Source organism: Medicago truncatula, chromosome 2 (assembly GCF_003473485.1).
Source record: "Medicago truncatula cultivar Jemalong A17 chromosome 2, MtrunA17r5.0-ANR, whole genome shotgun sequence".
NCBI lineage: Eukaryota > Viridiplantae > Streptophyta > Magnoliopsida > Fabales > Fabaceae > Medicago > Medicago truncatula.
Window position 1 is genome coordinate 41,950,118 of NC_053043.1, and position 26,811 is coordinate 41,976,928.

The following is a 26,811-nucleotide window of genomic DNA, read 5'->3' on the forward strand; positions in this document are numbered from 1 at the left end:
CGTGGTGGTACCTTTTTTAGCCCCTAAAGAAATTAGAAGTCGGAAAATAACGAGTCTTAAATAGACGTGACACAAGGCTATGTGCATCAATCTGAAGTTTCCAGGCTTGTTTAACGAGCATTGCATCACTGAAAGAGGTGATGTCCTCGAATCCCATACCACTACTTTTTTTGTGAACTAACAATTTCTCCCATGACATCCAATGAATTCCCCTATCAGTTGCTCCGCCATGTCCCAACCAAAATGCATTCATCACTTTTACAACAACATTTATCAATGTTTTCGGGAGAAGAAAAATACTCATCCTATATGACAGTGTAACTTGTAAATCTGATCCTTGATGTAGCCAAATGTTGCTTGCTTGTTTATTCCGATCATAGATGGTAGCCCCGAGTATTTGCATGTGCCTAGTACTACTTGGACTCCGAGTATTTGTGTAAGAGATATGCGCATTGACTTTTCAACCGGTGTGTTGTGGTACACTTCATACTTTGGTGGGCTTATTGCTTGACCTGATGATGCTTCATATGTCGTCAATATATTTTTAATCATGTCCACCTCAACTTCAAATTCCCTAGAAAAATAAACATTCATTTGTAAATAAAAGGTGAGACACCACCAGAGCATTAGTACAAATCTGCACGACGTGTAAGTCACTCCTCATATCTACCAGCTGAATAAGCGCGAACAACCCCTCATGCACAAAGAATAAATACGTACAAAGACAGAGGATCGCCCTGGCGAAGCCCTCTCCCTGTAATAATAAAACCAAGCAAATTGTTGTTAATAATGACATAGTAGTCCACAAATTCGACACACATAAGTATCCAACACCCATTGTGGCGAAAAACCAAATTTCAACATTACTTCCTTCATATACACCCAACCAATTCTATCATACGTTTTACATGTATCCAATTTGAGAACTACATTATTATTACTCCTGCGATGGTCTGTTTTCATGTGATGGATTACTTCAAACGCAACCAATGCATTGTCTAGGATTGATCTGTCAGGTACAAATGTGGATTGGCTGTAAGAATGCATTTGTGAAGTAACCTTTTCATCATGTTAGCAAGAACTTTAGATGTGAAGTTATACAATATGTTGCAAAGCGCAGTTGTCTCCAATCCTTCATTGACCTTCGTCGTTGTCCTTTCGGTATAAGTGTTATATTAGTTGCATTCAGTGTTGACGGAAATTGATTTTCATTTAACCATCGACAACACTTTTGAAAAATATCGGGGCCACATGTATTTCGAATTTATGATAAAAACAAGGACTAAACCCATCAGGCTGGGGACATTTGTTTGGATGCTTAAAAACATAGCTTGTTGGAATTCATTGATTTGAAATGGTGTCGTATGTTCCAAATTGTTAACATCATCAATTACCGGTTGTAAAGCAATAATAGCTGGAATATAAAAACTATGTTGCCCATGAAAAAATTCTTCAAAATATCCGTGAGCTAAATGGCACATACATGTCTCATTTGTAACTTGAGTTACATCTACTGCTTCCAAAGCAACATTGTGGTTCACCTTATTACGAGTTGTTGCATATACATGAAATAATTTTGTATCAAGATCTCTATCATGATACCCGTGAGTTTTTGCACGTTGTCTCCAATATTTGTCACCCTAGATGAACAACTTATTCATCTGACGTCGCAAAAAAGATAGTTGTTGGGGATTATAACCAAGACCTTGATCTCGACACTCATTCAAAGCCTTGTGACATTATTTCGGCTCCAAGAATTCAGCTCACTTGCACACGCCTCTAACCAAGGTACCAAAAATAACTAGCATTATCATTATAGCTTGTCATAACAACATCTCCAAACCCAGTTTCAAAATTCCAAGCATTTTCATATTTAAAATTTCATCTAGCGCCAATTCGTACCATTGGTCCAAGCTTCATTAGGATAGGGTAGTGATCAGATACATGGGCTACCAAATTTTATACTTGTGCATTTGGAAACATCGAATACCAACTATCATTCGTCAGTGCTACGTCTAATCTCTCTTTAACTTCTTGTGGCGTACCAAGACTTTTAAACCATGTGTATGGTATCCCATCATTTTCACATGTGTTAAATTTGATTCTGTCACCGCTTGTTGAAACCCGTTAATTAGCCAACTTGTTTTATCTGTCACACCCACCTTCTCATGCTCAAATAATACATCATTGAAACCACCACATATACACCAAGGTAAGTTAATATCCCTTGCTACGCTTCGAAGGAAATCCCATGTGTCACGACGTCGTCCCCTTTCTAGAACCGATAATGCCCAGTAAACTGTCATACACCTTTAAACGAATCATCAATACGAATAATAATATGATTATTTGAATAATTGAGAACAATGCAATTAAATGATGTTTTTCAGTAAATGGTCAAGCCACCGCTTCTACCAGTACTGCTAAGAACAAGACAAAAATCATAACCAAGACTATAACGAAAGTCTTCATGAGATATACTAAAGTATAGTCTTACCAGTCATCGATAAAAGCGATAAAATATCTTTTCATATATAGTTTATGTATAAAGTGTAAGGTAATAATAAACAACTTTGCTAGTTATCATCACACACTGAACGTAAACATGGCTAGTTTTGCGGTGTTTGTTAGATAAATGCATATAAGAGGGTAAATGATCCCATAGTCTGGTGTTTGCAAGAATTTTCCTTGTGGCCTTAGCTTTAATAACTAACACAACCAACTTATTCCTACTAATAATATTCTTTCTTATACTTGCATAAGATCGACCTTGTTACCTACACTATTCAATTTTTTTTTGGATATTTCGTGATCATAAATGATTTATTATGAACATATTCTTGCAGAATAGTTATTTATTTTTAGCTAATTACTGATGTCATTACTCATAATATTTGAATTTGAACTTCTTTTGCTAAAGAAAAACTTTGTTTGACTTTCTTAAAAAGAAAAAAAAAAACTTTGTTTGACTTAGACCTCTTGAATAAAACAAGAAAGTAATGAATGAATTAGGCGGGAAGGGAAAATAAATAGTCACGTGCCTTACTCCCGCCATGTAACGCTCCTCATCGCCGCGCCTCTTTCGTAATTTACGATTTATATGAATTTTGAATTTTCTTCATCCTTTTCCCTATCTTCAAACCCTTCCACTTTAAACTAAGATAAACTAAGATTTTTTTTTTCAATTAATTAAAAAAAAACTGAGAAATTTTTAGGGTTAGGGTTTCAATGGGGAGCAAGGTCACCGACCCCAATCTCTCCACCGTCCGATCCATCGTCGGTTCCGAATTCACCGACATGGAAATCATCAGAGCCTTACACTTGGCCAAAAACGACGTCACTTCCGCCATCAACATCATCTTCGATACTCAACGAGTTTCTCTTCCAAAATCCACTCCACGCGCTTCCAACACTCAACGAGGTTCTCCTCCGAATTCAACCCCACGCGCCGTCGTCCCAGGCGCTGTCACTGCCACTGCCACCTCCAAGAGCAACGCTAATGCAGAAAACAATAAATGCTCCGTCGAATTGGAATCCAAAGATTGGTGGTTTGTCGGTTCAGGCGAAGTGGCGGGGTTGTCCACTTGTAAAGGGAGGAATATAAAAGCCGGTGATAAAGTAATTTTTAAGTTTCCACCCAAGAAGGTTTCGGTTTCGCCGTCTCCGGGAAAAGGTTTCGGTCGAGCAGCGGCAAGTTGTTCTGAGATAGTGAGATTTTCTAATGAACAAGATTGGGAGGTAATTTTGAATTGTGCAAAATGATAATTGTTGTTTTTTAAATTCAATTTGAGTTGGGTCTCAAAGACAAACCTCAAGGATCAGAGGGCGCTTAGAAACTCAATTTGTGTGATTTAATTTGACGTGTTTTATTATTTTTGTTAGATTGGTAGAATACCGAACGAATGGGCTCGATGTTTATTGCCATTGGTGCGGGATAATAAGGTTAGGGTTGAAGGGAAATGTGAATTTGCGCCTAATGTGTTGGGTATCATGGATTCTATCAATTTGTCAATCAGGTATATATGATTAATGTGACAAGCTATTTGAGTTGCCACACCATGTTCTTTACTAGTTTTAGTGTTTTCTTGAAGTATTTGTATGTGGATTTTATGGTTTTATGGTTAATTTTATGTGATGGTAAATGATTAAATTGTGTCTGTTTCGTTCCAGTGTCTTCATCAATAGGTCAATGTTTGTTAAGCATCATCAGGTTTCTCTTAAGGATGCTACGAATTCGACAGATGAATCAGTGTTTCATCCTCTTCCAGCCCTGTTTCGATTGCTTGGCCTGAGCCCTTTCAAGAAGGTGATTGTTGGTCCTGTGTCACTTGTTTTTATTTTTTATTTTTCCTGGGTCTCTTTTATATCTTTGATCTATTCAGTCTAAATTGTTGTGTTTTCTTGCTGCCTGTGGAGTTAGCTCAGTGACTCACTTGTTAGTCTCAATTTTACTAGAATATTGACCTGCATCATTGCTTTTTTTTAGGCAGAGTTAACTCCTGGCGATTTCTATTCCAACAAGCGTCCTTTCAGTCAAACGGTAAAATGTTACGGATATAATTGCTTTAAAGTTAGACTACATCTCCACTAGCATGGTTGATTTTTTTAACAGAAGGAATTTTCTCTTCAGGCCACATTACTACATGCCAAGTCTGAGCATCCTTCTCAAAATGGTAACGAGAATGAAGACGAGGATTCTGTTTCTGAATTTGATCTTGACAACATTGTTGGTGTTGCATCAAGTTCAGAGTTAGAGGTGCTGTATTCTAAGAATAACATTTTGTGTTCTATATATATTATGCTTATAAATGATATAATGATCGATGACTAACCTGAAAGTTTTGTTTAGGAAATGGACCCCCCTGGAAATCTTCTCTGTGAACTGCGACCCTATCAAAAACAGGCTCTTCATTGGATGGTTCAGATGGAGAAGGGACGGGCAAGGGATGAGACTGCAACAACCCTTCATCCATGTTGGGAGGCATATCGCCTGGCTGACAAGTATGTACCTGTGGTTATTTGACACACACAGTAAAAAAAAACCAATGAATGGTTCTGATCAAGTAGTTGTGCTTGTACCTTTTAGGAGGGAGCTTGTTGTTTATTTGAATGCATTTTCTGGTGAAGCCACAACAGAATTTCCTAGCACCCTTCAAATGGCCAGAGGAGGGGTATGTTTTTTAACTTGCTAACCCGGAAAGTTTTTGTTGTTTTCACATATATTTCAATGTTTTTGATGTATTATTTTTTGTGAAATTGAAGATTTTAGCAGATGCTATGGGGCTTGGAAAGACCATCATGACCATATCACTTCTCGTTGCCCATTCAGGAAAGGGTGGATCATTAGGCAGTCAACCTATCGCTCAGTCCTTTATTGAAGGTGGTGAAGTTAGTGACACTGATACAATTCCAAATCTTTCAAAGGTTCCAAAGAAGACAACCAAATTTACTGGTTTTGATAAATCGACGAAGAAAAACACTTCTCTAACAAGCGGTGGCAACTTGATAATATGTCCTATGACTCTTCTTGGGCAGTGGAAGGTATTAACATGATGTGACTATTTGGTTACTGTATTTCTTTACTTAAAGTTTGTATTACATTTGTATTCAAATGCGGGATATAGAGTAGTTCAAATGCTTTCTTTCCAGTTCTGAACATTTGACAATTTCTCCAGGCAGAGATTGAAACTCATGTGCACCCTGGGACTCTGTCTTTATATGTTCATTATGGACAAGGTAGGCCCAAAGATGCTAAAAGTCTAGCTCAATGTGATGTTGTAATTACTACATACGGGATTTTGGCCTCTGATTTTTCCAGTGAGGTAGTTGCAAACCTGTTTACTCTTACAGTTCTCTGCCTATTTGCTTCATTTCTTAACTCTTATCAACCAATGCATCTTTCTATCCTCTTACGTACAGAATGGAGAGAATAATGGTGGACTCTTCTCAATTCGTTGGTTCAGAGTGGTTCTTGATGAGGCACATACTATAAAATCTTCTAAAAGCCAAGTTTCTATGGCTGCCTCTGCTCTAATTGCTGACAATCGCTGGTGTCTTACTGGGACTCCAATCCAGGTGAATAATCATATTACAAGTCTTACTTTTATACGATATTCATTTTTGTATGTACGGATTAAGTCCAGGATAAGAAATTTCACCAACTTTTACAGAAGACCACTATGTGAAGCATTAACTCGATATACCAGGAATTTTCAATTAATGCTAGGGTTATGTTGTATGATAAAACTTGCAAATCTTTAGTTACTTAGACAGTTTCCTATGGTTTCCATCTCTGGGCTGTATAATTATAATCTGTTTATGATATTCTCAGTATAAATTATGATAATTGACGGTGGTTTTCTGGTTCATGCTCTGAATTGTGGTTATATTCAAATCTTGCATTTTTATTCTGTTACACTTTCATTTATTATTTATGTTTTATCCCAGCGTTGCAAGTTGGGCATTACATTTAAGTATGACAACATTTAGTTTGTCATACAATTTGTCTTGCAATGCTGTCAAACCCTTAATGTGTTTGGGTAAGCTTTGTTGTTTTTCTTTTTTCAATTCCAAACATGGATTTGGTATTTTTTCTTCTTATGGAATTTAAAAAATATCAGCTGTGATTATTTATTGACTTCCAAACGAGTATTGATGGACACCCAATAGTTTAGAGGATGAACTACTATTCAATTGAAAATTCATGCTACCCATAAATAAGAGAAAGGGGGGAACTTCGTTAGTGCTTAGAAGCTGTTTCAGTCTAGAGGAGGGAATGTTGCTCTTTATTCTTCCACTGCCCTGTTCATACTCTGGTTACACTGATCAGAGGATTCATGAAGGGTTCCAGGCCCTAATTTTCTTTATTAATTTCAATTCTTTTTCTCCTTTACCCTTTGATTCTATCTGTATCTCTTTAGAGTTTTCTTGCAATCCTATTTGTATTTGTATTGAATATTAGTTCACATATTTTTTGTTGGTCATGAATCTCACGACAGGATTTATAATCATATAGTTTTTACGCGTTCTGACATTGAGTCATTTTTTCTTTCTTCTACAGAACAACCTTGAGGATGTTTACAGTCTTCTCCGCTTTCTGAGAATAGAGCCTTGGGGTCATTGGGCCTGGTAAAATTACATTCTTCTTAGTGCTGGCTATTTTAACTCTAATTGATTTATGTCCAAAATCCAATATTTTTCCCGTGCTTCCTCATCTCTCATTACTTTTGGAAGGTGAATTCTAGGCTTTGATGTTTAATTATGATTTTTTTTGGTAATATATGTTTAAACCAAACTTTGGATTCTATTTATATAACATAATTTAGATTATAATTTGTCTTGCATTGTATGGAAGTTTTAGCCTTCAAATATTTCCTTCTGAGGATTGAAACAAATTTAAGCACCAAGAAACTTGCTTATAAAAAAGAATGCAGCAACAAGACTTGTGCATGGAATTCTTAGTGTGAATTATAAGCTTGCGATTAAGACTACTTGCGTGGATCCCCTGCAGCACCTGTAGGGACTGTTAGGTCTTGACAGAGAAATATTCTTTCACTAGCTCTAACAGTCTCCGCAGCTGCTGTAGAGGATCCAAATCCGTTAGCAAAACTGAAGATATCAGCACCTTATGATTTAATTGGATTTTTATGAAAATATATGTTTTCCAGTTAAAATTTGCTCAACATAACTGGAGTATGAAACCGTGCTGGATGTTATGAATGCTCAGTATAGTCATCTAATGCAAATCACTTACTTATACTCTGTTACTTTGATTATCTTAAATGAGTGGCTGGAAAGCTGGACTCTGAATATTTGTCTTGTTTGATCCAGGTGGAACAAGCTTATTCAGAAACCATTTGAGGGTGGTGATGAGAGAGGATTGAAATTAGTTCAGTCCATTTTGAAGCCTATCATGTTGAGGAGAACCAAACATAGCACAGATCGAGAGGGAAAGTTAGTAAACTGGTTAAGCACTTGTGTTGTTTTTAACATCTACTATATTCTGCTAACATATTATTTGTTGTAGGCCTATATTAGTTCTCCCTCCTGCCGATATGCAGATAATTTACTGTGAACCTACAGAAGCTGAAAAGGACTTTTATGAGGCCCTATTCAAAAGATCTAAGGTTTTTTTCTTAAAAATTATTAATTCTAATCTATATTAAAATTTTTTACACTACTCTTTTGGCACTGCAAAAGGTCACACTGATCAAACTTGTTGGTGAATGTTCTGCAGGTAAAATTTGACCAGTTTGTTGAGCAAGGACGCGTTCTTCATAATTATGCTTCAATACTAGAGCTGCTTTTACGTCTTCGGCAATGTTGTGACCATCCATTTCTTGTAATGAGGTGCGGATCTTACATTTCTGTTATACACTTGACTGTTATAGTGAAAATGTGTTGCCAGTGTAAATTGTTGCAACTGTAAGCATCTGGTCTGGTCAATTGGCTATAAGATACAGTTCATGAATGTATCTGACATGCTCTTACTTTTTAACTTGTTCTGACCAACATAGTGCAATTCATAAGCTAATCTGAGGTGATTTTAGTCAGGTTTGTTTTGTTTTTCATTTTAAGGAGAAAATTCAGGAACATTCTCAGTAAGAAACATAATTTTTTTATAAATAAACATTGAGCTCTGAAATATACTGTATGGTAGTTACAGCTTCAAAATTGAATTTGAGAGAAATTATAGTGAACTTCAGCACTAATCAAAGTGATAAGATATCAGAATTATAAAATAATGATGAAATGCTGAAAGATGGTAGCATCAGGGAGGCTGAAAAGCAAAAGTGATAAGCTGGGAAGCACCTTGGCATATTGATCTAACTGTCAATCTTCTTTCTCACTTCAGCAAAATCTTCTTACTTTTTGAAATTGTAGAACATTGAAGAGGGAAATTACTGAAAAATCAAATTATTTGGTGCTAATCAAATTATCAGAATTATTTGATTTTGCATCATTAAGTTGTCTAAAACTAAAAGTATTTGCAATATTTTAGTTGGGCTGTTGGCTCATGACTCATCACATACTTTTCTTTCTTGAACACAAAGATATACATGGCCAAGATGTTTGTATAAGGTGTTTGCTTGAATCAGATACTATTTAGGAAATGGTTCATCATTTCGTCAAATGGTTTAACGATGTTTCACTTTTGATGTTTCTTAGGGACTTTGTTTAACTCAATGTGATTTAAGAGCACTCTTGTGATGATGTTTTCTTTGTTCCTTGCATCATTTAATCGTTGTCTTACTAAAGCTTTAACTTTTTGTCATTATGGCAATTTGTTTTTTTAGTCGTGGTGATACTCAAGAATTTGCTGACCTAAACAAATTAGCAAAGCGCTTCCTTAGAGGAACCTGTAATGCTTCAGAAGGTGAAGTAAAAGATGCACTCTCACGAGCTTATGTTCAAGAAGTTGTGGAAGAGCTACGTAAAGGGGAGCAGGGAGAGTGTCCAATATGTCTTGAAGCATTCGAAGATTCAGTGTTGACGCCCTGTGCTCACCGCCTTTGCCGGGAATGCCTCTTGGCAAGTTGGCGAAATTCTACCTCTGGTTTATGTCCTGTTTGTAGGTATTTTCAGGTTAACCTGTTAAAATTTTTGATAGCTTTTCTTTAACTTGCACTAACGGAAGTTTAGGACTGTTTTTATTGCAGTAGTTCAAATTAATTTGGTTATTGTGCAAGCTCCTAATCCTAAGATTATTGTTTTTGACAGGAAAACAGTCAGCAAGCAGGATCTTATCACTGCCCCTACCGAGAGTCGATTTCAGATTGATATTGAGAAGAATTGGGTAGAGTCATGCAAGGTAACTGGTCTTATGAATGAACTTGAAAATCTTCGCTCATCAGGATCCAAGAGCATTGTTTTCAGCCAGTGGACTGCTTTTCTAGACCTCTTGCAGATTCCCTTTACTCGGTAAGATTCTTTGCTGGTTTACTCGTTTTTTTTTTTTTTTTTGAGAATTTGAGTGAATGTGAAATCTTGAAAAGAGCTGTTCCCATATACAGTCATGATTTTTTTTCTACATTGCATTTTAATCATTCCATTGAAGTTGATATCAGCTTTAACGATTGCTGTGATCTTGCGACGTGCTTTATCTGTTCCTTTCTGCATCATGCTTAACCATCGGTCTGGTTTGCAGATCAGGGTGGCCTGGTCCAGTTTTTAAAACTACGATTACGTGTTCAGGTTTCTTTTTTGATTCACTTTGACAATAAACAATTGTTGGAAATTCCGCCTTCATTGTGGTCCGCCCCTAATTTTGGTTGCCTTCATTGTGTTGGGTGTGAAGGGGTGGATTTATTCCCACATTGACTAGAGAATGACCTTAGTAATGTTTGTAAATCTTGAACAGGCCCCTCCTTTCTAGCTGGTTTTGCAAGGTTGAATTTGGCTTGACCCAATTTTCAAGAACAATGATACCAGAGGTTAATTAATCATTATCTTTGTGTCATCATCTATGTTCAGGAATAAAATTTCATTTGTTCGTCTTGATGGGACATTGAATCTGCAGCAGCGGGAAAAAGTAATCAAACAATTCTCAGAAGACAGCGACATACAGGTCTTAACATATTTCCTCATGCTTATCTGTTACCTAATCAGTGTTGTGAACTGTTTCAATGCTTTGACTATTAATAACCATCACCAGTTATTTCTTGCACCAGGTGTTGTTGATGTCACTTAAAGCTGGTGGAGTTGGTATAAATCTAACAGCAGCTTCCAATGCTTTTGTCATGGTAGGTGCATATCAGTTTTGTGTTGCTTAAACCGATATGTATTTATCTAGCTTCAGGTTTTCTAACACAGGGAAAATGAAGTATTTGAGTTTGGTGAATGAGAAAAAATAGGACATATGGTGAGAGCATGTGTTTCAACTACACAATGATCTCTCTTTATATAGACATCAAAGCAATTAATACAATAATAATTACAGGATATTCTGTTCTTATTTACACGCTATGATATGATACGTTCTTATTTACACGATATGATATGATACGATATGCCGATCCTATATATATAATAAAGTAAATACATGGATCCTAATCTTATTTTCAATAGGATTCTTTTGAGATTTTCTAACAAGGTTTCAGTTGATACTTGATAGAAACACTGCCTCAAAAAAACTGAAATCTAAATATGGATCTTTGATTAATTTGAAGCTGGGAGATAAATTAATGTAACAACGCAAATCTAAGTTATTATATCCACAATACTTTTACTGATTTCTATATAAATTTACAGTTTTGGTATTCCAAATAGTTAGTTGTTTCAGTATATATTTTATAGATTAAGAAATTTAATCTATGCAGTTTATAGGGAGGAGGAATAAATCTTAAATAGGAGTATTAAGGTATCAGAAAGTCGCAGCAGAATGTTTTTTTTTTGAACAAGCCAAGTTGCAGCAGAATATGTTAATGAATAACCAACTTAACAGATGTGGCATTATTAATTGATATTGGGAAAGTTTTTTTTTTTTTGAAGTAATTTTGATATAGATAGTTTGTCAATGTGAATAGGATCCATGGTGGAATCCAGCTGTTGAGGAACAAGCTGTTATGCGTATTCATCGCATTGGACAAACAAAGAAGGTGGCCATCAAACGGTTTATTGTGAAGGTACATTTAATATCCCAATTTTGGGAAATCATACATATATTGAACATTGTTTTATTATTATGAACTTTAAATTGGGCCTTGTTAATTGCTTCACTAGGTACAAGGAATTTGGTAGTGAACTAGTGAAGTTTGGGTAACAAAGCAATCAACTGAGCTGAAAATTTTCTTCTCACGTGAATATTTCATCTATAATTTGTTTAATTGGAGTACTAAAATTTTAATGAGGGCGATGCTTGCTTATGAGTCTGATTTATGAGATTTTTCAAGGTCAAGCAAAGTTAATATGGTTGTTAGCATGTCTGTTTGGTGGGTATCGCCAAATGATGTGACTTTATTGATTCAAATATGACATTTGTTCTAATGTTTTCACATTGCAGGGGTCAGTGGAGCAGAGAATGGAGGCAGTGCAAGCACGCAAACAACGAATGATTTCTGGTGCCTTGACTGATCAGGAAGTTCGATCTGCACGGATTGAGGAGTTGAAGATGCTTTTTACTTAGACCAATGAGGTAGTGAAAACATTGTTTTCTCACAGGTGCTCCTTCATCATTTTGCATCACGTGGTTTTCTTCTCAAGTGCTTGTGTATGGTGGATAGTGGTGACTCGTAAGATGGAAGTGCTTCTTCTTAGGTGGCATGTGAGCCAGGGAGTTGTCCCATGACTTGCAACGTCCATTGGGACAGGTCAAGTTTTGGAATGGGAAGGATTTGATGGGGGAACTCATCTTCTATACGGGGTTACTTACTTCTATTGAGAGGGATAAGGAGAACTCCCATCTTTTTTTATATGGGACTTGAAAATAAAGCCGAAGGAAGGGGCTGATCATTGTCAGATAAAGGGGAAGGGATAGATTATTTAATATATTTTCAACACAGTTCTTGTTTTGTGTATGTACCTATGTAATTCATTAACTTGGAGGGGAGGAATTTTTTTAGCTTTGAAGGAGGATAAGAGGTCATCCGTTCTTCCCGTACATTAAAAATCTCGGGGGTCATTTCCCCTCTCCTCTTCCCCTTCTAACCTTCATTCAAACAATAGATTGTAATTAGGGTTCACTTGTTTTGTATTAACTGTACAATAGTCTGAACGATCTAGTCATGGTGAACAGAGATTCAAAAGCACATTTATAGTATGTTTACTTGTACCATTTGCCGTAGTGGTATCAGATGCAACAGTTGTGCATTTGTTTGTGTTGAACCAAAAATCTTTTTGATGAATGTTTTAATGATAACAAACATTATGGAATAAACGCTAAGTTTTATGAATGGTGATCTACTGATGTTTGCACTTAAGTCTTTTCAGAGAAGTAGACAAGAATTAAGTCTATTACAAGTGCATATATATTCAATGAAAGAATACCAAAACAGTAGCATCACAAGCTCAAAGAAGATATAGAAAAAATATTGTTTGAATCAAATGAGTGTTGATTGAAGATTCAACAAGAAGATGTATTTTATGATCAATTGACTCATCCTCGTCGCCACATGGTTTTCAACAAAGCCTTAAAAGATTCGAGGAATAAAGGATTAATATTTGAAAGACACTCAATGAACAAGAAACATTGTGTGAAATCACTAAGAGGAATTATGAGAAGAATTGCATCATCAAACAATTCAAGGTTGATTTACCAAAGAAGATATTGTCTTCTTATATAGAAGAGAACATTATCAACTTTGATGAAAAGAAGGTTCTCATGATGAAGATGATTATTACACTCGAAATTATTCTCATTACTTCATCGAAATAATTAGAATCAACTTTGAAGAGAAACCAACCGATGAATGAATTATTCATTAATTGGAGAATTATCAAGGAAGAAAATTCATGATCATATGCATGAAGATTCTATCATAATAAACATAGGATGATCCAAGAATCTTCCATCATTTTTTAAGATATGATTCGGGAGAATAGAAATCAATCAAAGGAATTTTTACTTTGAGAAAAGTTTCTCATGTTCTTACAAAGAACATTCTGGTCATACAAAGTGAAGAGAACATCCTCACTTTATGTGTTTTTAACACATATTTACATTTATTATCTTGTTATCTACTAATGTGTTTTGTGAGAATGTTTCAGTGAGAATGTTCTTGAGAACGTTCTGACCTCACAAAGATAACAAAGCATCTTCATCAAAGCAAATGACAAAAATGATCTTTTGATAAATGTCAAGAATGTGCAGAATCAAAGATCAAGAAAAAATTGTTATTCTCTTTCTCTCACCAAAAGAAGGATCAAATGATCATAAGAATCAAGATCCTTAAAGGCATTAAAAGGAATAAAGTGAAAATATCTTCAAAGAATTGATCACAAGTGTTCCTTGGAAATAAAGCAAGTGACATCCTTGAGTGACATCATTGTATGACATCAAGGTGACATCAACAAGCTTCTACAACAATATTAGAGCTTATAACAACTTGCAGAACATGTTCCTTCTTTGCTCAAGTTTGGCTTGTACAGAGAGAACGTTCTGGGTAAGCAAAACCACCAAAGAAAGATCTCAAAAGTTGTTCCTTGTGATAAAAGCATATGACATCATCATATTACATCAAGATGACATCAACACGTGACCAGCAAGTTTCTACATCAAGAGTACAACAAATGACATCTTGCAAAACGTGTTGGTTTGGGCCCTCATGTGGCTTTTTCAATCCATTAAGGAATTTTGAGGAAAAGGAATATCCAAAGAAACAATATCTATCTCTAAGCTACATGACATCATCAAGATGACTTCAGCAAAAATCATCAAGTGGGCAGCAAGTTACAAAAGGCTTGATCACAGCTCATCACCTACTAGCAAGCACGTGCTCTACAATTTAGTTCAAGTTTTGGTTGGAACTGAGAGAATGATCTGGGCGAAACTGAAGAAACATTCTCTACATGCTTTCTCCCCAAGTCTCTTTGGAGCCATAATTCAAATTCAAATTGGAAGCACAACAGCTCTTTATTGGCTTGCTCTCCAAGGGATTCAGCTCTATAAATAGAAGAGGACATTGAAGGAGAAATGCAAGAGTTTGAAATACAAAGCAAAAACTATCAATCTCTTCAACATCTCTTTCAACAATCATCTTTAATTCTCATTGAGAACATATTTATGAGTTTGTACTCATACAAGGATAGTTTGTTTGACATATAAAGTTCCAAACAACATCCTACACATCTTTTGTTTGAGACGCTAGATCCAAACAACATCTTTCTTATTTTTGTTTGAGACATTCGATCCAAACAATCACCTTACAAAGAGATAACTAGATCTCAAGTCTATTGGGCTTAATAGTTTGAGATAGGAAGAGTTCCAACCTTTCTTGTGCGAAAGCAAAGAATTGTAGAAGCCTGCTGAGGTTGATAATACAGTGGTTACGGACTGATCTGGTGTGATCAAGACCTTATAGTGTTGGTTAGAAGTTTCTACCAACTGCATACTATAGTGGATAATCTCACACGAAGTGTGGGGACTGGAAGTAGCCGGGTTTGGTGAACCAGGATAACTCTCCTGTGTTATTCTTATTTCTCTCTCTCTCTCTCTCTCTCTCTCTCTCTCTCTCTCTCTCTCTTTTATTTTTACACGATATGCACACACTATCACAAGCATTAATATTTATTTATCTCCAGAATGTTCTGGTCCTAATTAATCACAACCAAATTAATCTAGAGTTCTCTGGTCCTTAATTAACCATAATATTGTTTTATCATTCAGTTTAAATAATTAATCTTATAACTATTATCCAGAACATTCTGGTCCTTGATAAAACAACTGTTTAAATATCTAAATATTTTATAATCTTCTTTTATCTAACATTTACCAAGAATTTTCTTGAGTACATAAACTTGTTAAGTTTCAGGATTAAATTTAAAAAGGGTCACAATTCAAACCCCCCTTTCTTGTGACTATTTCTTCCACTTCAATTGGTATCAGAGCTCTGCCTCTAAGGGGTTAGCACTTAATAGTGCTAGAGGAAAAGATTCGGGAAGAAGTGGTGTTGACATTTGCAAAGTATTTGCCTCCACACAAGAAGAGACACATAAAAGAATTATGATTCATATCATAAAAAGAAACAACCAACATTTGTCAAATGACAAGTTTACACTACATGAAGGTAATTGTTTTTGATCCTAACTTTACTTGCAATCATTATGATAATCCTCTGAGTAACTCATACATTTTATCTCAAAAACATAAAATTTTAATAAAATCCATTTTATGAGATAAATAAAGAAAAAGAGAAATTACAAATCTTGAATGAGAAATATCCTAAAACTATTCAAGAGTTGCATCACTCTTATTTTAAAATGTATGAGAAACATAAGGTTCTCAATAAGAAACAAAATAAACTTTTAGGAAATTCTGATATACATAAACAAAATGTTGTTTTGAAAGAGGTAGTAAAAGAATTGAAAAATGACACAACCAACTTTGTGAAGTCTACTGATACCTCTCAAAATATCATGGGATCTCAAGTAGGAATATTTGACAAAGCTGGTCATCTTGAATCATTTTTTTTATCATAAGAAAATACTTAAAAAGATTAGATTTGAAAAGTCTTTTCATAAAATTTTTGAATCATCTTTTCACACTAAATTACAATGGCGTCGAAAGGTTGAGATTGATAAAAGGGAATGTTCTTCTTATAACAAACCTGATCATTTTGAATCAGAATGTGATCATAAGAAAAATTCTCTCGAGAAGATAAACACTAACCTCCAAGGACCCAAGTCATTATGGGTACCAAAATCATTACCAATTTGTGATACAGGAAGGTCTTCCAACATTCTAAGAAAAGCTTTGACTCTTGGACAATTGTTTTCAAAAAATATGTTTGGAGATCAAAACGACGATTCTGCAACTTTTCAAGATTATGTTGAGTTAATCTTGAACAATGGAACATATTTGAATGATGATTCTAATATGATGATCAAAATTTTGATCATGAGACTGAAACATCACGTGATAACAAAAAATTTGGTAAGGGCCAAGGTATGTCGTATCATTTCAGACTTATGATTGATACTTGCTGCACAAACACATACAAAAATATAGGAAATGATTTTTGTTTTAAAGAAAAAGGTAAGGTATTTCTAAAAAATAATAAATGAGTATTTGTCTCGTTTAAAAATTTATACATCCCAATGAAAGCCACAACCAACTTTGATGAATGGTTTCTCCTTCCTATCATTCTCTAAAGTTGTTGTAAACATATACATGGTGAGTTCACGAAAATTCCAAACTGGAAGTCAATATAGTCAAGTTATTATTCTTTTAAATAAAAATGGAAATTGCATTTTAACAGTAGTATTATGATTTTAGTTTTGAAAAACCAGAAGCATCTTAATTTTCTTTGAGAATTGCATTCATTTTTTTTACAAAGTCATATATACTTCTTTTTTGAACTTCTTTTCATATGTTAAAGGTTTTGTCTTTAGTATAGCAAGTCATTGTTTACATAACATTGAACTTTTTTTAATACTGTTTCTTATTTAAATCTTTGTATGTTTAAAAGAAAAATAATAATTAAATATGCTTATTTTCTTGAACCGGTCTTTACCGCAATATTCATATTTGATGCTAATACACTACTGCATGTTTTTTTTAAACAGTACATGCTCCTGCATATTTCTTTGTGAAGGTTTGAGTCTAATTAACTTGTGATATATTTTGGAAGTAAAGTTTCAAGATATTATTGTTAAGTGTTTGTTTTTGAACAAACGTCCAACCAAACCTAACTTCTTTTAAATCATTAATAGTTAAATATGGTGATGGTACACTGGTTAGTAAAAAAAAAAATAAAAAAAAATAGGAGGAATATTGTTTTGGAAGGTTAAAATATACCTTGATATTTCTCAAACATCTGATGAGGGATGAATTGACAAAAATGGTTAAAAACTATCTTCACCACTATCTTTAAAAATTGGTGCAAAATATTCAATGATGCATCATTAGTAATTATCTCTCATGAATCACATGCATCATCATCAAATCATTTTTTTTTATCATAAACCACCCTTTAAAGCGACATGTGGTCACATAAGTGAATTGTTTGTCCATTGTTGTTTTGTTTTCTATCTAACAAACAAAAGTAGAAAATGCAGTTATGAAGAACATTACCGTCCAAATTATTGAATGTAGATAATCACTCTTCCAATTATCTACAAATTGCTTAAGCTGATAATTCATTTTGTTATAAATCTGTCTTTGCTAATCTGTTGTTTGTGCAGCTATAGAACCTATGAATGGGAAGCAACATTGTTACAGATCTCATCTAAAAATGAATAATCATGTCAAAATCACATATCTTATTGATTTTTAATATGTGATTGTTATTCGAAATTTTCTTGAATTTTAATAACATTTCTACAACTAATGATCATGAGAAAATTTGAAAAATCAAGCTTAAAATCATTGTTTGAAGAAAATCAATTTTTACATGATTTATCTTATTAAAAAAAAAACTTCATTAAAAACAGAGTTTTTGAAATTACTTTTGGAGAAAAATCATGAACAATGCATCTTTATATTTTTCACTTTATCCAAAGCATGTCAAGGTTGGTCCTATGTCATGATTTAATGACCAAGTTTTCAAAAATCTATCTGAAAGAACTTACATGAGAAAGAAAAGAACAAAAACCATTCATATTACATGAAAATGATGATCATTCTAAAAAGGAAAAAGAAAATTGTTGATGCTTCCCTCCTAGAGTATTATGTTGTCCATTTTGACTTCATTCTTGGAATCTCTTATAAAGAAATCATAAGGAGATGAGGATAAAACTACTATTGATCAACATGCTTCAAAAGGTTATGCTTATCGATGTTTGAAAGAGAAATATGTTTTTCTCATTGAATCTCAAATAAGAGTCATCTAAAAAGGTACACTCATTTATACTCATTTATAAGCTTTATAATATTTGAAAATTGATATACAATGTTTTGTTTTAAATGATTGGATGCTTTTAAAAAATGCATGATCAAATCAATTCTAAAAATCTGTAACTTTAAACCTTGTTGTTTGCATCAATTTTTGTGATACATGCATTAGTCTAATTCTTAGCCTAAAATGCAATCATTCTTGCATTATTGGTTCATGCTCCTTTCATGGAGATATAATATTCATAAACTTTTTTTTATATATCAGATTTGATGATTAAAATTGTTGCATTATGCTTTAAAGAAGACATTTTAAGAATGCATTTTATTTGAATCAATGTGTTGAGGTTGTGACTATGTTTAATTTCGCATAATATTCCCTCTTTTCACACTCATCTCTTATCAGATATCTTGATGCATGTTAAACGATTCATTATCATTCTGTCAAAAATCTATTTCTTTGCATTCTTGGATAAAATTATTCTGATACACTTAAAATGCATTTCTAAACAAACTTTTGTCAGAAACTGCAATTTGAATCACTCTCATATTATATTTAATGATTCATATAAAAAGTTAGGGTTGTTCCTAAAATGAAATATTATGATATGCCTTATAAATAGATCCCAAAAATATCTTAAGTGTAAAATTTATTGATCAATATGTTGTTATGTGAATGCCTTTCTATATCTTTTATAGAAAATATATTCCTGATCATTAAATGAATACTATAAAAACTCCATGAGTTAGTCTCTTAAACATATTGCATGATAGACCTGAGATTTAGAAAAAAAAAAAAAAATGTCAAAATATAATGTTTTTGATAAAACAATATATGTCTGCCATTTGTTGTTCTTACATATATATTTTCATGAATTGATTTTTGATGACTTATAAAAAATCATATTCAATTTCTTTCAATATGAATATTCTAATTGAGGTGTATCGTTGAAAGAATTTGAACAACAAAAAATCATATTATTGTTTAAAGAACAATTTGTGCGACTTGTTCAAAATTGATCTAAAAAGGGATTTACACATTTTGTTCCTAAACTAATATTAAACATGTTCTTGTCATGAAAGTTTTTGTTGAATCATTGTTGAATGTCTACCTGTTGCATTTGCAAAATTTAGAGACAAAAATAGAGATATAAACATCAATGACACATCAGTATATGTTTGTGCATAATTATGTTGCATAGAATTATAAGTTAAAGATGTTTATCTTTAATAGATAAAAAAAAAAAAAAAATCAGAAATATCTTCATCATAAAAATCTTTTGAAGAGAGAAATATTTTTTTACATTGTGTCAAATAACTCTGATTTTATCGCTTCCACTAATGAATCATTTTCTCTCTATTTCAAACATTGTTGAACATGACCAAGTAGTCATAATTATCATTTATTCATGTTTTATAATAAATATTAATCAAGATACATGATAGATTAAGTTTGATGTGACAATATGACTTCTGAAAAACATGATTCTTATGTGCAATATCCATTTTTTTTTTATATATCATACCCAATACTTTTTGATAGATGCCAAAAGGGGGAGAGATATATATATATAATAAGAGAGAAACATAGGATGGGGAGAAAAATTCAAGATGAATTTAATCAATGAAGAATGTAAAGAATTAACCTCTTGCATATGTTTAGGGGGAGTTTAATTAGAATGATAAGAATTAAACTCTTAATTAAACTCTTGCACGTGTTTAGGGGGAGCTTAATTTCATATCAATAAACATTCTTACATTTCTTATCATACACATGCATAAAACTTAAGATTTATTCAAAGGGTTTGTCATCATCAAAAAGGGGGAGATTGTTGAACAAAAAATCTTTTTGATGAATGTTTTAATGATAACAAACATTATGGAATAAACGCTAAGTTTTATGAATGGTGATCTACTGATGTTTGCACTTAAGTCTTTTCAGAGAAGTAGACAAGAATTAAGTCTATTACAAGTGCATATATATTCAATGAAAGAATACCAAAACAGTAGCATCACAAGCTCAAAGAAGATATAGAAAAAATATTGTTTGAATCAAATGAGTGTTGATTGAAGATTCAACAAGAAGATGTATTTTATGATCAATTGACTCATCCTCGTCGCCACATGGTTTTCAACAAAGCCTTAAAAGATTCGAGGAATAAAGGATTAATATTTGAAAGACACTCAATGAACAAGAAACATTGTGTGAAATCACTAAGAGGAATTATGAGAAGAATTGCATCATCAAACAATTCAAGGTTGATTTACCAAAGAAGATATTGTCTTCTTATATAGAAGAGAACATTATCAACTTTGATGAAAAGAAGGTTCTCATGATGAAGATGATTATTACACTCGAAATTATTCTCATTACTTCATCGAAATAATTAGAATCAACTTTGAAGAGAAACCAACCGATGAATGAATTATTCATTAATTGGAGAATTATCAAGGAAGAAAATTCATGATCATATGCATGAAGATTCTATCATAATAAACATAGGATGATCCAAGAATCTTCCATCATTTTTTAAGATATGATTCGGGAGAATAGAAATCAATCAAAGGAATTTTTACTTTGAGAAAAGTTTCTCATGTTCTTACAAAGAACATTCTGGTCATACAAAGTGAAGAGAACATCCTCACTTTATGTGTTTTTAACACATATTTACATTTATTATCTTGTTATCTACTAATGTGTTTTGTGAGAATGTTTCAGTGAGAATGTTCTTGAGAACGTTCTGACCTCACAAAGATAACAAAGCATCTTCATCAAAGCAAATGACAAAAATGATCTTTTGATAAATGTCAAGAATGTGCAGAATCAAAGATCAAGAAAAAATTGTTATTCTCTTTCTCTCACCAAAAGAAGGATCAAATGATCATAAGAATCAAGATCCTTAAAGGCATTAAAAGGAATAAAGTGAAAATATCTTCAAAGAATTGATCACAAGTGTTCCTTGGAAATAAAGCAAGTGACATCCTTGAGTGACATCATTGTATGACATCAAGGTGACATCAACAAGCTTCTACAACAATATTAGAGCTTATAACAACTTGCAGAACATGTTCCTTCTTTGCTCAAGTTTGGCTTGTACAGAGAGAACGTTCTGGGTAAGCAAAACCACCAAAGAAAGATCTCAAAAGTTGTTCCTTGTGATAAAAGCATATGACATCATCATATTACATCAAGATGACATCAACACGTGACCAGCAAGTTTCTACATCAAGAGTACAACAAATGACATCTTGCAAAACGTGTTGGTTTGGGCCCTCATGTGGCTTTTTCAATCCATTAAGGAATTTTGAGGAAAAGGAATATCCAAAGAAACAATATCTATCTCTAAGCTACATGACATCATCAAGATGACTTCAGCAAAAATCATCAAGTGGGCAGCAAGTTACAAAAGGCTTGATCACAGCTCATCACCTACTAGCAAGCACGTGCTCTACAATTTAGTTCAAGTTTTGGTTGGAACTGAGAGAATGATCTGGGCGAAACTGAAGAAACATTCTCTACATGCTTTCTCCCCAAGTCTCTTTGGAGCCATAATTCAAATTCAAATTGGAAGCACAACAGCTCTTTATTGGCTTGCTCTCCAAGGGATTCAGCTCTATAAATAGAAGAGGACATTGAAGGAGAAATGCAAGAGTTTGAAATACAAAGCAAAAACTATCAATCTCTTCAACATCTCTTTCAACAATCATCTTTAATTCTCATTGAGAACATATTTATGAGTTTGTACTCATACAAGGATAGTTTGTTTGACATATAAAGTTCCAAACAACATCCTACACATCTTTTGTTTGAGACGCTAGATCCAAACAACATCTTTCTTATTTTTGTTTGAGACATTCGATCCAAACAATCACCTTACAAAGAGATAACTAGATCTCAAGTCTATTGGGCTTAATAGTTTGAGATAGGAAGAGTTCCAACCTTTCTTGTGCGAAAGCAAAGAATTGTAGAAGCCTGCTGAGGTTGATAATACAGTGGTTACGGACTGATCTGGTGTGATCAAGACCTTATAGTGTTGGTTAGAAGTTTCTACCAACTGCATACTATAGTGGATAATCTCACACGAAGTGTGGGGACTGGAAGTAGCCGGGTTTGGTGAACCAGGATAACTCTCCTGTGTTATTCTTATTTCTCTCTCTCTCTCTCTCTCTCTCTCTCTCTCTCTCTCTCTCTCTCTTTTATTTTTACACGATATGCACACACTATCACAAGCATTAATATTTATTTATCTCCAGAATGTTCTGGTCCTAATTAATCACAACCAAATTAATCCAGAGTTCTCTGGTCCTTAATTAACCATAATATTGTTTTATCATTCAGTTTAAATAATTAATCTTATAACTATTATCCAGAACATTCTGGTCCTTGATAAAACAACTGTTTAAATATCTAAATATTTTATAATCTTCTTTTATCTAACATTTACCAAGAATTTTCTTGAGTACATAAACTTGTTAAGTTTCAGGATTAAATTTAAAAAGGGTTACAATTCAAACCCCCCTTTCTCGTGACTATTTCTTCCACTTCAGTTTGTGCTTTTGATATTTTTGTAATAGTTTATGATTTACACATCCAGTTTCAAATTTTTATCAGATATATACGCACGCATGTTTCCTTACTTTGTATGGTTACGAGTGGCTTCGTAAATAATCAGTGAAAATAATACGGTCTTATCATGTTTTATAAACTAGATTGAGCCACCATCTCTTTCCCCTATTCTCCAGTCCCTTTGCTCCACTGGCATACCTCTGCTGTGCCACTCTTCAACCCCTACTTACCACACAACTGCCATTGAATCACCATCACAAGCTACAATTCCTTCAACTATATGCGAATAGCTGTTCCATAACCTGCTTGAAATTTACCTGTAATCGATCAACTTTCCTCATTTGAAAATGATAGGGAATCTTGTACCAAAATATTTGTCACCTTTGTATTAAAGAAATACTTAAATGAAAAATTTACTCTAAATAATCTTAATTCAGAGTAATCTGTCCTTCAATTGCATAGTTTATAAGAAAATGTTGTCAAGTATTGTATATTTAAACCTTCATTAATCTTTATTTTATGATGGACTACTAGTTAAGTGATTCTATTCTATATTATATATATGAGTTCCTAATATCTTATTTACTCCTATATGGTTTTAGCATGTTAGTGCCCTGAGATTTAAATTATAAAATTGTCTTGATTTGAAATCGATAGTCCTCTATTGAATTTGTGTGAAGCAGGAATCCAATGGGTGGATTTGACTTTTAAATTGACCAAATAGAAAAAATAGTTTTCCCAAAAATAAAATATTAAATACCACTAAAACTAAATTTTTTACACTACAGATGTTCCCCATTTTCAGTTAGTACATTTTCTTCTTAGTTATGTTAATACTACAGATGTTTGAAATTGGATAGGTTTTTGAGACAATCCAAATTTATTCTTCTTAATTGTGGCATAAAAAATAAGAAGCCACCAAATAGTGATCCAGTGTTACCAGAGGCCAGTAATTCAGGTTCAGAAAATTGGCAAGTATCAGGATATGAACTCTGATACTCAACATCCGTCTTACAATACTTTTTAAGATTTGCTTTAGATTTATAATAACTTCCCTGAATTTATTTTTCAAAAATATTTCGATTGGATATTGAAATAGTTACTTCATTTTTTTATAACCTAGCAGAAGAATATATGAAGTATATTTTCTCTAGTAATGTGACCCTATGCTCCTCATATAACTCTATCAACATTTGCATGATGAAGTGATTACTCTAGCAATGCGACGTGACTCCTACTGCCATATAAATTCCAAAATTTAAGATCGATTAATATTTTCAAAATAATCCCCAAAATTGATAATGCTCTACATTTTATTCTTTTAAATTATTCTTTTTTACTTTTTTTACCTTAAAACTCTAAAGTGACAAATGGTATTAGATGTTACCCTAAAAAACATTCCCTCATAAATCAGAACATGGATATGCATATATCTATTGTTGTTAAATAACTCCTAAAACCAACAGAAATAAGAACTTAAATTTTTTGAAATGGAAATGGTTATCAATTATTGATCAGTTGGAACTTTTCAGTTATGGTATTTGATTAGTTAGAAGCAGTTAGTTATAACCAAGAAGCAGTTAGTTTTTTTGTTGTTGTTGAGGAAAGTTACAACCAGTTAGTTACATAGTTCCTTCTTAGCTAGCTCTTCATTCATATATCTACTGTTTGCATTCTTAGCTAGTTTCTTGAAAGTTATAGATTGAGTTGTTCTTGTGGCCCAAATATGGAGAAAAAGATGATCAGTTCCACTGCTGATCAGAAAGATGATTTAGCAATGAATGAAGTCAGTGGCGCAAAAATGGAGGAGGATCATAAGAACAAGGCAGAAGCAAAGATGATCAGTTCAACTACTGATCATGATCAGAAAGAGGGTGGTGATGACGATGTAGCGATGAATGAAGGCAGCACCAGTAGTGATTCTTCAACATTGCCATCCAAGAAGAGAAAAGAAGGACCTTCTGAAACTGAAACAACTTCTGAAGAAACTTCTTCCAAGAAAAGAAAAGGATGCCCTTCTGGTTCTTATTCTGTGGGGAAATTAACATTACATGTGGAAGCTGGTGAGGTATAGCATAATTTAACCAATCTTCACATTTCAGATGCAACTTTATATTTCATCAATGTACTGTTACTATATGGTTTTGGAATTTTATTATTTTGCAGGATGTGGCGGACGTTTTATCTGCACTAGCATGTTTGGATTTGAATAAATGAAATAATTCTTAATAGTTGTTGATAACTTGTATTGCAAGTTATCTCTTTTAGTTGGGTAGTTTGTTGAAATTTCTTAGCACTGTGTACATAAGAGGTACAGTGTGATGCAAAATCAGTCAGTTACTTAAGTTGAATAAACACGAACTTTCAATAATCATTTTTCCACTTATTTCTCTCTTTTCCCAGTTTTCTCTCTTTCATTTGTTTTCATTATTCACTTGCTTTTCATCACATTACAAGCATTTACCCCAACATAGCACCCTGTTATAGTCGATCTGTTTGCATTGGGATATTGCCAATGAAAATCTTTGATAGTATGGTACAGGCAGAGATTGCATAGAATAGAAGTAGTAAACTAGTTAGGGACTCATGGCCACACACAAGATACACTGGATTGTGTATTGGCCTTTACATTCTATATTTGGTAATTAGACTCAGGGGACTCTCATGTTCTAAAGCATGAAATTCGGACTAATGTTGACATAGCATGCAATTCTGTTGTTAGTATAGAAGTGGAAACTGAGCTTAAAAATGTGGTTCAGGTAACTTGAAAACATTGCTCTAGCAATGTGACCCAATATATGATCCATGGCTTTGTAAACTAATGATACCAATGCAGTGGTTAGTAGTTACCAAAAAGTGAAATTGTGAATAGAAAATATATTAGTAGTTCAGTAAAAGACTAAATACAAGGTTTTTGTTCATATTTCTACAGTATAAAAGGTGAAGGGTGCCCAGCATGACAGTTCAATAAACATTCCTTAACATTAAATTATGGTGTATACTGGCGGTCCATTAGGGACTGACATATACATGTGTGATTACATTCAATTTATGTCATTTTGTCAAATTATTACCGCTGTGATGTGTTAGTTTCTTGTCCAGTGTCCATGTATGTGTTGGTTCTTCATAGATCAAAAGTAACTCGTGAAACACTAGGTGCATGAAGGAGATGTTTGTGAAGATGCAACAGAGCTAAAGCCGAAATCTGAAATTGCAATATTGTTGAAGTTGAGAAAAACTAGAAATAGTTGATCTTGATTTGCTCATTCTTATTGCTACTACTATAATATAAAAAATAATCCTAATCACTAATTCACACACAAATTCACTGAAACTGAATGTAACTAAAAGTGTAGAGAGGATGGTGTCGACTCTGTAGAGCATCCAAATCCGTGCAATTTTATTGTTAGTTATAAACTTGGAAAACATACTGTGCAAACCTTAGGATCTGTTTGGGAAAAATTCATTATCAATTTGTGTGCGTTATAATTTTGGATTTTCTCTTTTACTAAATTTGACTGTAGAGAAATAATTACGTTTAAAATTTCAATTTTGGTGCGGTAGATTTACATTGCAAAATTATTACACTGCAAATTTTTTTAAAGTTTGTAAGCTTGTTTTGGGCAAGAAAGTTAGTACACATGATGCTTGTATCTTGATGATTTAGAATGCAAGAAATAGAATGACTCGCTTGAATTGCTTGTCTGCTTCATTGGTCTAAGAGTACACACAATGCTTATGGATCAGAAAAATAATT

The 26,811-nt window shown here is 33.5% G+C and overlaps 1 protein-coding gene across 3 annotated transcripts; it reads left to right on the top strand.

The window, feature by feature from the left end:
• Positions 1–3,039: 3,039 nt before the first annotated feature.
• Positions 3,040–12,829, top strand: LOC25487494 (DNA repair protein RAD5A). 3 transcript variants are annotated; one of them, XM_024777310.2, is made up of 20 exons: positions 3,043–3,738; positions 3,883–4,016; positions 4,171–4,306; positions 4,487–4,540; positions 4,631–4,756; positions 4,850–5,001; positions 5,087–5,171; positions 5,263–5,541; positions 5,676–5,822; positions 5,920–6,075; positions 7,061–7,128; positions 7,831–7,953; positions 8,027–8,126; positions 8,237–8,349; positions 9,297–9,575; positions 9,721–9,921; positions 10,474–10,567; positions 10,671–10,742; positions 11,526–11,624; positions 12,002–12,829. In XM_024777310.2, the coding sequence occupies exons 1-20, from the start codon at positions 3,229–3,231 to the stop codon at positions 12,122–12,124; spliced, it is 3,051 nt and encodes a 1,016-aa protein (XP_024633078.1). In that variant the 5' UTR covers positions 3,043–3,228; the 3' UTR covers positions 12,125–12,829. The 3 variants fall into 3 exon arrangements, with proteins under 3 accessions (XP_024633079.1, XP_024633080.1, XP_024633078.1); XM_024777311.2 differs by lacking the exons at positions 10,671–10,742; positions 11,526–11,624; positions 12,002–12,829 and having other exon boundaries at positions 3,040–3,738; positions 10,361–10,476; XM_024777312.2 differs by lacking the exons at positions 10,474–10,567; positions 10,671–10,742; positions 11,526–11,624; positions 12,002–12,829 and adding an exon at positions 10,148–10,340 and having other exon boundaries at positions 3,040–3,738.
• The last annotated feature ends 13,982 nt before the right edge of the window (positions 12,830–26,811 follow it).